Source organism: Pristiophorus japonicus, chromosome 13 (genome assembly GCF_044704955.1).
Source record: "Pristiophorus japonicus isolate sPriJap1 chromosome 13, sPriJap1.hap1, whole genome shotgun sequence".
In the NCBI taxonomy this organism is placed as follows: domain Eukaryota; kingdom Metazoa; phylum Chordata; class Chondrichthyes; family Pristiophoridae; genus Pristiophorus; species Pristiophorus japonicus.
Window position 1 is genome coordinate 49760642 of NC_091989.1, and position 15601 is coordinate 49776242.

The following is a 15601-nucleotide window of genomic DNA, read 5'->3' on the forward strand; positions in this document are numbered from 1 at the left end:
GTTTTCTTTTGCACAAAACTATAATATTGCCCTCTACTGACACTGCCTATACATTGCATTGTTAAGCATTTACAATGACTTCCAATAATTGATCACTGGTCAGTTACTTTTATTCATTATTTTCCCATTTCCTGATGGTGTTGACATGTACTGGGGTCTGCTTCTCTGGGCACTGGGCAGGTTACTTGACCATTTGGGGGCATTGCAACCCAGCCTCATTTCAGTCCTCACCCACCATCCACACTTGTAGTTCTAGCACGGGTTGCTGCGCAGTGATCAGGAGTGGAAACCTTGGCTGATTTTGCCGTCCCTAACCAAGGGGTGTTGAGGTCAATTGTAACATCCCAACTGCAGCCCCGGCTGAGGTAACACAGCACAGAATCAACTCAGATCTTCTAAGAGCACACGGTTTATGTACTCTGGGTGGGGAGAAGGGATAACTAGCTAAAGGAAGGAACAGATTATGAGCTGTGCTGAGAGAGATTAGGAAGGGTGACTAAAGGCTTGTTAAGAGATGGGCTGAAAATGTTGGAGTGGTTTAGGGAAGCAGATGGAGAGAGTAGGGCTGAGGCGGCTAAAAAAAATGATTAAGGGAGGCAACAGTGCACAAAAGGCCAGAGTTAGAGGACTAAAGGGTGTTTGAGTTGATGTAAAGCTAGATGGGTTTGCAAAGATAGGGTGGGATGAGGCTGAGGAGAGACTTGAAGACAAGAGCAAGGATTTTAAATTGAATGTGTTGGAGACAGGCAGTCTATGTAGGCAAAGGATGGAGTGATGGGTAATTGGGACTTAGTGCGGGACAGAATATGAGTGGCTGAGTTTAGGATGAGTTGGAGTTTCGGGAGGATGAAAGATCAACAAAGAGGGCTTTGGCAAAGTTGAATCTGGAAGAGACTAAAGTGTGGTTATGGGATTCGGCAGCAGAGCGACAGAGGCAGAATGGAGGCGGTCAGTGTTGCGGAGATGGAAATAAGTTGTCTTAACGATGGGATCCAAGAAGATACTGAGGTTTTACATGGGTCTGGTTTAGCCTGTGCAAGCGGTTGAGTAACAGGGGTGAAGTTGGTGTCAAGGGAGCAAAGTTTATTGCAGAAGCTGACAACAATGGCTTTCGAAGCATGAGCACTTTTGCAACAAGTAGTATAATAAATTGGCATCACTGAAGCATCGATGTAATTAATACAGACCCTTTATTGATTTGTTTTAAATTATTGTTTGCTGGCAGATTATTCTAAATGGTTGTTCATCTAAATTTACATTTACAGAATTGACCTAACATTCATACATGCTCCTTTGCAGAGTGCAACTCCGGTTCCCATTTCCCAACAGGTTAGAACACCACAAGCTACAGCAGCAGCTGATCAAAATGATGCTCTTGCCAAACTCTTCAATGCTTTTGATGTAAAGGAAACATCTCACCATTTAATCATTTCTCATTTGGATCTGCACATCTGTGACGACATTCATGTGAGGGAGCGAGGTACAGAGTACACTGACTTTGCTGTCTTTATGCACCATCAAATGATTAGGCTGAAACCGAGAATTCTGTTTAAGGTTTATGTGCAAAGAGTTTTTTGTGCACATTTCATATGGATTTATAATGAAATGTGTAAAACTTTCATTTTACAATGTCACTATTGAGCTCAAATAATGTGTTATGAAACTCAAACACAACCAGTCTGGTGAAGTTAAAAATGCAACTTTTGCCTATGTGCGGTTCAGTTCAAGTCAACTTCACAACTTTGGAGCAATATGGTTCAGCAGTTCTTTATTTTGCATATTGGATCCCTTGTTGCTGAATACCCCAAACAGTATAAAAAGGACAGATTCAACTACAGAGAAGCAAGTAGATCAGTGAGGTAGTAATTATTGAATGTATATATAGTAGGCATATATATTTCTTTTATATAGAATATTGGATGAGCTACTCAATTCTTGAAGTAGGAGACATGTTTTTTGTTTTGGGATTATATAGATATTTGAGTGTGCCTTCCAAATTGCAGATCGCAAGATAAATACTGATGAGGACAACCATTTATGTCACCGTAGCTGATCCACCTAGATAAGTCTGCATTTTTCTCTTTGCCTCACTGCCCCCTCTCCAGCATCCAACTGCCTCTGAACTGACTCCAAGGTACAAAAATGGACTGCAAGGTTTTGGGTGCAATAATTGACACGTGTTGCATCATTTCTTTGTGATGTGCAACTCCTGACATGCTAAATTTCTCCAGCTTATATTCCTTTGTCTTTGCCCAACTATCAAGACTTACCTTGAAATAGTACCTTCTCTATACCGTTGAATATTTTTGTACCTTTTTATAAGATCCCCTCTCACTTTCTTTCAAGATCGTAAGTTTCTCCAGTTTTACTTTATAACACAAAACTGACAGCAGAAATCAGCCTTGTGGTCCAAGGCTTTGTGACTGAAACTGGACATGGTATTCAAGGTGTGTGTTGTCATTCTACTTGTTGTTTGCTGCTCCATTGTGACGGGACCTATTAAATAATGACTACTTTCAGCCCACAACTCTTTCAAATTGAACCTTAACTAGTTTCACACCATTCATGGAGCGTGTGTTTTTTTTCTTCCAGTATGTACAATATCTTAAACTTAACTGGGCCTCTCTGCCCGGACATCACATGCCCAGTCAATTTCTTATCTATTTCTAGGCTTTTCCTCAAATTTGCATTGCTTTAAGCTTGTTTAACTGTTTTTTGGGCAGAATTTTGCTAAAGGCTGTCTGGAATTCTGTTATTTTCAATTACTTTGATTTGACTGGACACATTTTACAACCACGCAGGTAAAGTTGAAATTTAATTGTATAGACTTTAGTTGAAGTGGGTAAATGGTTTGCTTGGTTATTGATGGTGAGGATGGTGATTCAGGAACCAATAAATATGATTTTTTTCTTCAAATTTGTTGATATCGTTCCAGTAATTTTTGTTTTTAAACATCTATCAACAGGATTTCCAAAACAGATCACAGGCGGAGCCATGCAGCTGTCTTTTACACAGATTACAGTGGATTACTACCCCTATCACCGAGCAGGTACAACATTAAAATGCAATGAAACTCCTAAAGTACTCATTTACAAATACTTCCATGACCCCATTGCACCACCTCTCTCCAGCCCGTCACTGTTGCCTTTGCTCTTGGATCCTCAGACTCTACCCTCCTTTGCAACCCCACCCACTCCATTGGTGGCAAACTTTAACTGTCTCTGCACTACTCTCTAGAACTCTCTCCCTAAGCCACTCCATTACTCCAACTCCCGCTTTTAAAAGCATACTCAAAACCAAAAAGGTTATCTTTTCAACCATGCTTTGTCATTTTTTCTAATTCTTACTATTGCTTGTCATTTGATTCTCAAACAGCAACAGGTTCCATTTATATAGTACCTTTAACATAGAAATATCTTTCAGGGTGCTTCACAGAAGCACAAAGGTTGTGGGTTCAAGTCCCATTCCAGGGACTTGAGCACATAAATCTAGGCTGACACTCCTGTGCAGCGCAGAGGGAGTGCTGCACTGTCGGAGGTGCCATCATTTGGATGAGACGTTAAACCTGCTCTTCGAGATGGACGTAAAAGATCCCATGGCACTATTTAGAACAAGAGCAGGGGAGTTATCCCCGGTGTCCTGGCCAATATTTATCACTCAATCAACATAATAAAAACAGATTATCTGGTCATTATCACATTGCTGTTTGTGAGAGCTTGCTGTGCACAATTGGCTGCCTCGTTTCCCACATTACAGCAGTGACTACACTCCAAAAGTACTTAATTGTCTAGGGGTAGTAAAGCACTTTGAGATGTCCTTTGGTCGTGAAAGGTGCTATATAAATGTAAGTTTTTTTTTTCTTTTTAATCAGACAAAAATCGACAACAAGCTAAAGATGATATTAGGAGGTGTGACGAAAGGTTTGGTCAAATGGTGGGTTTTAAGTAGGGTCTTAAAGAAGGAAAGGGCGATGGAGAGGTTTTGGGAGGGAATTCCAGAGCTGGAGCCGAGATGGTTGACACCGTGATGGCCAATAGTGGGGCAAAGGGAGTGTGGGTGCAGAGTTCGAGGCATGGAGGGTTCTCGGTTGTTGGGCTGGAGAAGGTTACAGAGATAGGGAGGGGGTGACCATTAAGTGAGCTGAACATGAGGGTGAGAATTTTTGATTTAAGACTTTTGGGAGACTTGGAACCAGTGCAGGCCAGCTAGCACAGGGGTAAGGGATGAATGGGATGAGGCACGGGATACGATTTGAGCAGCAGAGTTTCAAATGAACGGAAGTTTATGGAGGGGGGAAGATGGGAGGTGAGCCAGGAGAGCATTTTCATAGTCGTGTCTGGAGGTGACAGGCATGCAGGAGGATTTTGGCAGCAGATGGGCTGAAGCAGGAGCAATTTTATGGAACTGGAAGTCAACGGTCTTTGTGATATAAAGCATATCGGCCCCAAGTTTCCACATGATTTGCTCCTGATTTTTAGGAGTATCTTAGAAATCGGAATTCTCCACTTTTAAGTTTTCTGCAGTTCTAGTCAGGTAGAACAGTTTCACTTTTGAACTGAATTTTTTTTTCAAAAGGGGTCATGTCTGGCCACTGACACCTGATTTGAAAGTTTCCACAGTGAAAACATACTCCAAACTAACTTAGAATGGAGCAAGTGAAGATTTTTGTACACTTGAAAAAACCTTGTCTACACATTAAAAAATCAGGCGCAGGTTACAAATTAGGCGTCGGGAATGAGGTGGGGGGGAGGGGGGGGGGGGGGAGGGAAGTCATTAAATTCTACAATCAATCCTTAGTTTTATACTTATACAAATATTATACAAATAAATCCAACCTGAATAAAAATTTATAAGCAAAGAAAAGATTAAATAAACCATGTTCCTACCTGTGTGAAAGTGCTTCAGGCAGGCCTTTCAGGCAGCGGTGTGGCGTCGGTCCCGACGGCAGGGGCAAGAAGCAGCAAGCAGCCTCAGTGCTGATCATGGAAGGGCAATGTGGTTTTATTAAAAAATGTTAAAAATTGAACAGCTACAAAGAATTTGAATAGTCTCAAACAAGTGCATGTGTCCCGTTTATCAGTCTATCTTTAATTACAGAATGAGTGGTGGAGATTGAAACGGTAACGAGTTGTAAAGGCTGAATTAAAATGCACAGTTGCTGCAGTAACACTGGTTAAAGAGCCAACATTAATTCAGCAGGTGATTTATTCAGCAGTGCTGCTAAAAGCACTCCCTCACCACAGAAATATCAAGAAAATTAAAATGCAAGCCTTTGCAAGGGTTCAATAAACAAATTTTCACTTTTTCTGCAGCACTTTTAAAAATGGCCGAGTGCCAATGTTTACTTCAGACTGCGCGAATGCTCCAACGCGCACGCGCAGGGTTGCCGGCACCAAAAAAACTCATTTAAATTGTACCCGCCCCCTCCTATTTACAAAATCGGCGCGAGTGGTAGGCTCCGCCCCCTGTGCGCCGCGCCAAGCAGACATCGAGCTGCAAGGAGCTCGAGAATACCGCGTTTTTTTTCAGGCGCCGTTTTCGGCGCGAAAAACAGGCGCCCAGCTCTGAGGGGCGCCTTTTTCGCCGCGTGTGGAAACTTGGGGCCATAGAGTCGGAAGCTCAACTGTGGGTCAAATAGGATGCTGAGGTAGCAAACAATCTGGTACAACGTGAGTCAGTGACCAGGTAGTTGACAATAATAATTTTAAAAAGGTTGGGAACAGTGCTTGAAGAAGGGAGAGGGAGCAATGGCCGCCAGCAGCAACCTAAAAGCAATTGTAATTGATGTTTTTTTACCGCAAAAAGGAATCTGATGTACCTTTTGAAAAATCAAGTATTTTAGTGTTAAAACCTTTGACATGTCATAAGAGACAGACTATATAGCAGTGAAATTCATGAAATGACTAGCTTTGTTTTATAAAATAATTTGCAGGAGACAGCTGCCAGCACTGGATGTACTATAATGAATCCACAAAAACTAGATCAACCTGGGCAAAAGAGTTACTGAAGGAATTCAAGTCTAATGTTGATATGTTGAAACAAGCTGTGAAGGATTATAGTAAAACAAAACCTACTTCCCCACCCCCACATGGTTCACCTCCACCTGTATTAATAGGTAGGTATGTCTTTTATTCTTTAAAATAAGTACCATATTATCCTAATATTGCGAGGTCAAGACGTCTTAACCCCTTGACTGCTGATACAGATTGTTCCAGACATCTATGAAGAGATAAATTGCAGCCAAGATATAACTTGCAGTGCTGGACATGGTAGAATGAAATAGAAACAAGATTTGTTTCCCTCTGTCTCTTTAAAGTGGAAGTGCTAACTAACCTTTTGCTGAGGCCACAGTTCCAAGCAGTGATTGATTAGGGGCCATTCTCTTAATTGGGCTTTTCGATGTGTTTTTAAAAGTACAACCGCTTAGAACAGAAGACCATAAGAAATAGGAGCAGGAGTAGGCCATTTGGCCCCTTGAGCTTGCTCTGCCATTCAATAAGATTGTGGCTGATTTGATCTTGGCCTCAACTCCACTTCCCTACCCGCTCCCCATAACCCTTGACTCCCTTATCATTCAAAAATCTCTCTATCTTCACCTTAAATATATTCGAAGACCCAGTCTCCACAGCTCTCTGCAGTAGAGAATTCCAAAGATTCACGACCCTCTGAGAGAAGATATTACTCCTCATTTTTGTTTTAAATGGGCGACCCTTTATTCTGAAACTATGCTCCCTAGTTCTAGATTCCGCTATGAGGGGAAACACCCTCTCTGCATTTACCCTGTCAAGCCCCCTCAGAATCTTATATGTTTCAATAAGATCACCTCTCATTCTTCTAAATGAGTATAGACCCAACCTGGTCAACCTTTCTTCATATGACAACCCCTTCATCTCAAGAATCAACATTGTGAACCTTCTCTGAGCTGCCTCCAATGCAAGTATATCTTTTCTTAAATAAGGAGACCAAAATTGTACGCAGTACTCCAGGTATGGTCTTACTAACGCCCTGTACAGTTGGAGTAGGACTTCCCTACTTTTATACTACTTTCTCCCAAACACGAGGCCATTCTTTGATTTAGTAAAATCAACCAAAAATTCTAAAGCAGTTAGCTGTTTCTGCTTTTTTAATCCAGAAACATTTGCTTATTCCGTTGATTGATTGTCTTGCTTTAGCTTATTTTGCATCATAGAAAATGGCCATATGAGGATCAATTGCAATCAAAGCTGGCTTTGGGAATGATATATCCTTCACATTTCTTTGGCTACTTTTTCCCTTGAATGGAAAACCTAACAGGTTATTTAGCAACTGGAGCATCTCATCGCAGCTACTTTGAAGCTTCATCGCCTGTACATCTTTTCTTTCTTAAAATATTGCCTGACAGATTAAACCACTTGCTTGACCGGTGGCCCTTGAAGAATCTTGATTGTTCATAAGAACATAAGAATTAGGAACAGGAGTAGGCCATCTAGCCCCTCGAGCCTGCTCGCCATTCAACAAGATCATGGCTGATCTGGCCGTGGACTCAGCTCCACTTACCCGCCCGCTCCCCATAACCCTTAATTCCCTTATTGGTTAAAAATCTATCTATCTGTGATTTGAATACATTCAATGAGCTAGCCTCAACTGCTTCCTTGGGCAGAGAATTCCACAGATTCACAACCCTCTGGGAGAAGAAATTCCTTCTCAACTCGGTTTTAAATTGGCTCCCCCGTATTTTGAGGCTGTGCCCCCTAGTTCTAGTCTCCCCGACCAGTGGAAACAACCTCTCTGCCTCTATCTTGTCTATCCCTTTCATTATTTTAAATGTTTCTATAAGATCACCCCTCATCCTTCTGAACTCCAACGAGTAAAGACCCAGTCTACTCAATCTATCATCATAAGGTAACCCCCTCATCTCCGGAATCAGCCTAGTGAATCGTCTCTGTACCCCCTCCAAAGCTAGTATATCCTTCCTTAAGTAAGGTGACCAAAACTGCACGCAGTACTCCAGGTGCGGCCTCACCAATGCCCTATACAGTTGCAGAAGGACCTCCCTGCTTTTGTACTCCATCCCTCTCGCAATGAAGGCCAACATTCCATTCGCCTTCCTGATTACCTGTTGCACCTGCAAACTAACTTTTTGGGATTCATGCACAAGGACCCCCAGGTCCCTCTGCACCGCAGCATGTTGTAATTTCTCCCCATTCAAATAATATTCCCTTTGACTGTTTTTTTTCCCCAAGGTGGATGATCTCACACTTTCAACTTTGTGTTCCATCTGCCAAACCTTAGCCCATTCGCTTAACCTATCTAAATCTCTTTGCAGCCTCTCTGTCCTCTACACAACCCGCTTTCCCACTAATCTTTGTGTCATCTGCAAATTTTGTGACACTACACTCTGTCCCCTCTTCCAGGTCATCTATGTATATTGTAAACCGTTGTGGTCCCAGCACTGATCCCTGTGGCACACCACTAACCACCGATTTCCAACCCGAAAAGGACCCATTTATCCCGACTCTCTGCTTTTTGTTAGCCAGCTAATTCTCTATCCATGCTAATACATTTCCTCCGACTCGTGTACCTTTATCTTCTGCAGTAACCTTTTGTGTGGCACCTTATCGAAAGTCTTTTGAAAATCTAAATACACCACATCCATCGGTACACCTCTATCCACCATGCTCGTTATATCCTCAAAGAATTCAGTAAATTAGTTAAACATGATTTCCCCTTCATGAATCCATGTTGCGTCTGCTTGATTGCACTATTCCTATCTAGATGTCCTGCTATTTCTTCCTTAATGATAGTTTCAAGCATTTTCCACACTACAGATGTTAAACTAACCGACCTATAGTTACCTGCCTTTTGTCTGCCCCCTTTTTTAAACAGAGGTGTTCCATTTGCTGCTTTCTAATCCGCTGGTACCTCCTCAGAATGATGTGTGCGTGCATTGTTTGCATAGTATTTGAAACAAAAATAACTTCACAGAACAGTAGCTGTCATTTCAAGAATTGAATTTTGGGTCCATATCTTCCCTTGTATGCTTGTTTTTAATCTATGCAGAGACCACGCTCAGACATAAACCTGTCACGACAGGCAAAGAACAGATGTCAAAAGGAACCAGTCCTGCTAATATTTCATCTGCAACTAGTCAGCAATCAAAGACAAAACTATTATCCAGTTGTTTTGTATTCAGAGTGGAGGATTTAAATATTTATCAGGTGAGAACTAAATATTTTAGAGCTGGAATTTATTTAACCTATAATATTGAAATGTTTCACGTTGCATTCAATTCTAATGTAATGCTATTGCAATTCTGCTTAAACGGTTTAATAATGTTATATATATATTTTATATGTATGTCACTTCCCTTAAAAAAGCCAAATAGAAATCCATATTGTGTGGATTTTAATCCATGAAAACATCAAAAGCTTATGAAACTTAATTGCTCACGATGTTGCTGCTTAATTTAAGTACAGTTGTAATCATAGCATGGTTTTGAGTCCGAGGTCATGCCATACACACCTCCTGGAATTCTTTGAGGTGGTAACTAAGTGAGGGTAATTCAGTAAATATAATTTACTTAGATTTTCAGAAGGTGTTTGACAAGGTTCTTTGAGGTTAGAAGGGAAGCTCATCATGTAATAGTTAAAAATTACCTAACTGGATTGACAATTGACTTGCCAACAAAAGACAGAGAGCGTTGAAAAATGGAAAGTATTTAGCTTGTGTAACCAGTGTATTTTCTGCAAGGCTTTGTTCTGGAACCACTGCTATTTGTAATATTTGTGACGGTTGATGAGGAACAGGTACCTATTGTAGTGGTATTAAATCTTGCCATGACGCAAGTTTCATGGGCAGGTAATGAATCAAAAGGTAATTTACTGTGATTTAAAGAAACATGAACAAATTACGTGGATGTGTTGAGATACGGCTGATGGATTTTAATATGAATAAATGCACGGTAATTCATGTAGCTACAGTTAACAGAAAATGTGAAAGGGTCAAAAAGGAAAAGATTTGGGATCATACTTAATGCATTTGTTTATTGTGAGGCAGTTATTAAAAAGACCAATTCAGTATGGGCTGTTATTGATTGGATTATACAGAATAATGGTGAGGTTAATACTGGAATGTGGCATGCAATTTTGGTTATCCTCCCACTCAAAGGATATATAGGTGCATTAGAAATGGTTCAGAGAAGATTGATCCAGATGATGTCTGGGCTTGGGATACACAATTATGAAGAAAGGCTCAAGCAGCTAAATTTAAATGTTCCCAAGAGAAAAGATGACTGAGGGGGAGGTGTGGTGTGTCTTCAAAATAAGATTGAAGTAAACAAGTTATTTAACTTGGGAAATGATAATAGGATTAGAGGCCATAGGAAGAGGAGTAGGCCATTCAGCCCCTCAAGCCTGTTCAGTTAGATCATGGATGATCTGTACCTCAACTCCATTAACCTGTCTTTGTTTCATAGACATTGATATTCTTACCTAAGAAAAATCGATCGATCTCCATCTTAAATTTTAATTGACACATTATCCATAGTCTTTTGCGAGAGTGAGTTCCAGATTTCTATCACCTGTTATGTGAAAAAAGTGCTTTATGATATCACTCCTAAATGGGCTAGCTCTAATGTTAAGATTATGCCTCCTTATGCCCCCACCTGATATTCAAGTACAGAATTCATATGCCTTGAGCAAGGTTAGATAGAGTGTGGAAAACTTTTTCCCCACACAGGTTAATAGATACAGTTTATTGAACAGATTGCAAGAGAAAGATATTGACGTGGTGTTAATCAACACATTTTATTATAAAAAAAGAGGAGCAAGGTCATTTTCTGTTGAGTAGGCGAATTAAGGCTTGCAGAGATAGCAGTAGCATTGCTTGTTTTTTTTTAAATGGGAGGGGGAAGAACTTAAAGGTGATACAAAAGGGAATTCCATGTTAGAATAATCATACATGGTTCAAGCTTACTGGATCAAATGGCTTTTTATTGTTTGACATTTTCTTCTGTTATTGGTTGAGAAATTACAGTACTTCCTATAAATTATGTAATTCGACCAAAAAGTTTTAGAACGGTTTTTGTACGTTGACATCTTGATGCAACCAAGAGGTAGCTGCCAGTTATCAAAGTAAGATTTCACAGATCTGATTCAGTAATCAGTGTATATATGTGTGCATTTCCTGTCCATCACATCACAGTTCCTGTATCACACTTCAGCACCACACTGTTTCATTGTACTTAATGATTTGCAAATGTATTCCAGGCAAACTTCATGCAGTTGATTGGCCTATATAATTTTTTTTTTCAACAATCTATTTTTTAAGAAAGATGTGTAACTCAGCAAGTTATTTGGAACGTGCAGCAGAATTCCCTCACCAGCTTTAATAATACAGGAGTAAGAATATCGAGTCTGACAAAAAATAACGTTAACAACAGATTTAAGTGAAAGCTCGACATTTCATCCTGGACTCTGATTTGCACTTCTTCCTGCACAATTCCCTGAACAAGCAAATAGGCTCTGTGTGCTTGATACTTGTGCTTTGTGACTTTAACAGGACACAGCTGCACATTAGCAACAGATATGACATTGTAGAACACTCTTGTTCTTACAGAATGGTATATAAGCTGATTTGCCGGGAGTGTTTTGTCCATTACATTTCAAGTGTCAATCCAGGGTATGGCCAAATTTCATGTTTTAAAAAATGGTAAAAAAAATTCACAACTAGGCAGGTTAAGAACGTACAAATCAGCAAGTAGCAAGCAGGGATGAAAACCACCAAGCAGCTGGATTCTCCACGAATCTGAGGATTTGCATGAATCTGAGGATTTGCTGCTGGATTAAGATTTGCAACATTACTGAGGCATTAATCACAAAATGTAGCTGTATAATAGCATTTTCAGTATTTGAAATGCCACAACAATGTTTCCAGGTCATCACCTGTACCTGAAGAAGTTCACAGATTGCAGACTACAACTCCCAACTTGCATTTGCATCTTGGACTTTTTTTGTGATTCACAAGACGACTGACCATTCACAGAAAGTGCTGACTTGTTCAGTGTGAGCACTGATCTGCCGAAGTATTAGAAGTTTAAAAACATGTTTTTGTTGTTCTTGGGATATGAATGACTGCCAAAGCAGTATTTATTGCCTATCACGATGTGCCTAAGGGCATTTAGAGTCATCCACCTAGCATGGAACTGGAATCATATGTAGGCCAGATTGCATTAGAGTGGCAGCTCCCTTCCTTGAAGGACATTATTGAACAAGTTTTTTTTTTAATGACAATTGGGGAGATTTCATGGTCATCTGGTGCTGCCCACAAATTATTACATTTATTTTAATTCATTTTCACAACTTGCTATAGTGGGATTTGAACTTTGTTTGCTCGTGCTGTATAGTACTGGTGATATCACTATCAAGATAACTTCATAAAATTCTTAACTTGTTCCCCCTGCAGGTTTCTACAGCGGATCAGCGTCGAGATTCTCCCAAAGCAATGATCTGCTGCAATAAGAAGTCTTTATATCTTCCATCAGAGATGGCAGCTATTCACATTGAATTTACTGAATATTATTTCCCAGATGGAAAAAATTTCCCTAGTAAGTGTTTATATTAAGCTGCTTTATATTATGTAAACTTTCTTACCATATATGTTGGATGAAAAGAATTTGCACTCCAAAGCCATTGCACTGTTCAGCTTTAGAATGGAGAGGATTACATAGGATTGCATAGGATTACATAGGATACACAGCACGACAGACCATTTGGCCCAACCAGTCCATGCTGCCGTTAATGCTCCACTCGCGCCTCCTCCTGTCTTTCCTCATCTAAATCTATCAGCAGAACTCTTTATTCCATTCTTCCTCATATGCTTATCTAGCCTCCCCTTAAATGCATCAACACTATTCGCTTCAACCACTCTGAGTTCCACATTCTCACCACTCTTTGGGTAAAAACGTTTCTTCTGAATCCCTTATTGGATTTCTTGGTGACGATCTTGTATTGATGACCTCTCGTTATGCTCTTCCCCACAAATGAAAACATTCTCTCTCTGTCCACTCTATCAAAACCTTTCATAATTTTAAAGACCTCTGAGGTCAACCTTCAGCCTTTTTTTCAAAAGAAAAGAGACCCAGCCTGTTCATCCTTTCCTGATTTATGTATACCCTCGCATTTCTGTTATCATCTTTGTAAATCTTCTCTGCACTCTTTCCAGTGCCTCTATATCCTTTTTAAAATAAGGCAACCAGAACTGTACACAGTACTCAGTGTTGTCTAACAGGTTTAGCATAACTTCCCTACTTTTCAATTCTATATCTCTAGAAATAAGCTTGGTTTGCTTTTTTAATGGCCTTGCTAACCTGTGTCGCAACTTTGTGATTTGTGTATTTGTACTCCCAGATTCTGTTGTTCCTCTACCCCACCTAGACTTGCACCCTCCAAGTAATAAGTGACCTCTCTAATCTTCCTACCAAAATGTAATACCTCACATTTATCTTTGCTGAATGTCGTTTGTCAATTATATGCCCATTCTGCAAGTTTATTAATGCCCTCCTGTAATTTGTTGCAGTCCTTCTCAGTATTGACTGTCGCCCCCAATTTGGTGTAATCTGCAAATTTAGAAATTGTGTTTTTGATTCCAAAGTCTAAATCGTTAATATGAATTATGAACAGCAATGGTCCCAGCACTGATCAGTGTGGAACACCACTACCCACCTGCCACTGTGAATAGCTACCTCTGCTACCTTTTACGCTTACTCTCTGCTTTCTGTCTTGAAGCTAACTAGCTATCCATTCTACTACTTGTTCCCTGATTCTGCATTTTCTGACCTTGTTCATCAGTCCATTATGGGGTACCATATCAAAGGCCTTTTGAAAATCTAGATAAATTACATCTACTGCATTACCATTGTCTACTCTCTCATGTTACCTCTTCAAAAAATTCAATGAGGTTGGTCAAGCACGATTTTCCCTTTCCCATGCTGACTATTCATTATTATATTTTTGGTTTCTCGCTGTTCTATTTTCTCCTTTAGTAGCGATTCCATTATTTTTCCTATCATCGTTGTTAAGCTGACTGGTCTATAATTCCCTGGACATGTTCTATTCCCCTTCTTAAATATAGGTATTACGTTGGCTATCCACCAGTCCTCTGGCACTACACCTTTTTCTAACGAACTATCTCTTTCCTAGATTCTTTTAAAATGCGCAGATGCAATCCATCCAGACTAGGGGTTTCTTTCCTCTTTGACGCATCATCAGCCAGTTTCCTTAAATGAACCACGGCCAACTTTCTTTTGACATTAGTGCTGTCAGTCACTGACAATGACTGCACAGAGGTGCAGGGCTACATGCAGGTTCTCCCATGACTTCCTCCATACCTTATGGAGGGACTCAGAGCATGCAGGGAGGTCCTCTTCCCTGATGATGGGCAGAGGACAACTCCCCAGGAGCCTGGTTGCACATTTCAGAGGAGGTCTCAAGCAGGGATGTCATCAAATGGACCTGGGTGTAGTGGCGCAAACTTTTTAATTATCTCATTCGATCAAGATATGTTTGTACAAAGTCAATACTGACCTTCATCTTGATGTCCCTCTCATCACATTCCCTTCACTGCCTTCCCTACTCTACTCCTTCATATCCTTACTCACACCAACTTACCTTGCACCTCCACCCCTCCCTCTCTCTCTATTTATCTACATTATCACATTCCCATCTCACTCGCGCCCTCATCCAAGTGCAAACGTACCAACTAACATCACACAAGGGTAGCCACTTGGGTGTTTTCTCCAATGTTTTATGCAAAGTTTCTCTTAATGTGTTGGTAAACATTGAAACCTTTATTTTCTGGTCTTGGACAGATTTGTGCGCACTTTGGAAGTGGCTTAGTGAGTTGCAATGAATGGTGCGACATAATGGTACCTCCCGCAATGGTCCTGAGTGTCCAAGTCATTCCTTTCACATTGTAGAGATGCTTTATGGTGTTGGTGTGGGGTAGTGCCAACCTGGTACATAATGTGGCAGCCAGGGTGTACAGTGTCAAGTGAGTAAATCTGGCCATGCTGAGGCCGTTCCTGACAGCAATGTGCTTGGGTGCTGGGACCCTCTGTCCCGTGCAGCATCAGGTGATTGCAGAGAAGGCTGGTGTTGGGGCTGATCATGGTCGGATTCTGAGGACCAAGGTGAGACAGTATAAAGGGTACCCATGTTGATGGAATAATGGCAGGTGAAGTCGAGATGACAGAAGCATTCTGTCAATGGTGAGAGAGTTCTTCTAATGAGGTGATACTTGATGGAGAGTGGAAAGCTGCAGAATCTGTACTGGGAATGGTCTGAGCTATAGCTTGTGGCTGAGGAAAGTGATTATCTTTAGGTGATAACTTTTATTGTACATTTGAAGCTGTCAAGTAATCAAATGGAGCAATGGCCACTGAACTCCCACTTCAGGTTGACACCTGGTTCCTGTGGCCATGAAGTTAAAGTGAAAACGTAAGTTTAAAAAAGCCTGTTAATGATCTGTCAACTCGATGGTAATAAGATTAATTGGGTCCCCCCGCGTTCCTGTTGAGTCTGCACATTGCTGACTGACCCGACATTGGGAAAGGCGCATGGCGGCG

General features: G+C 40.8%; 1 protein-coding gene across 3 annotated transcripts in view; it reads left to right on the plus strand.

The window, feature by feature from the left end:
* The window catches only part of bltp3b (bridge-like lipid transfer protein family member 3B), a 182501-nt gene that overhangs the window by 94290 nt on the left and 72610 nt on the right, over positions 1-15601 (plus strand). For all 3 annotated transcript variants that reach the window (XM_070897438.1, XM_070897436.1, XM_070897437.1), the window contains exons 8-12: positions 1300-1480; positions 2966-3049; positions 5933-6115; positions 9040-9197; positions 12442-12583. In XM_070897438.1, the coding sequence (XP_070753539.1) occupies positions 1300-1480; positions 2966-3049; positions 5933-6115; positions 9040-9197; positions 12442-12583 (748 nt within the window). The remainder of the gene's footprint in view (positions 1-1299; positions 1481-2965; positions 3050-5932; positions 6116-9039; positions 9198-12441; positions 12584-15601) is intronic.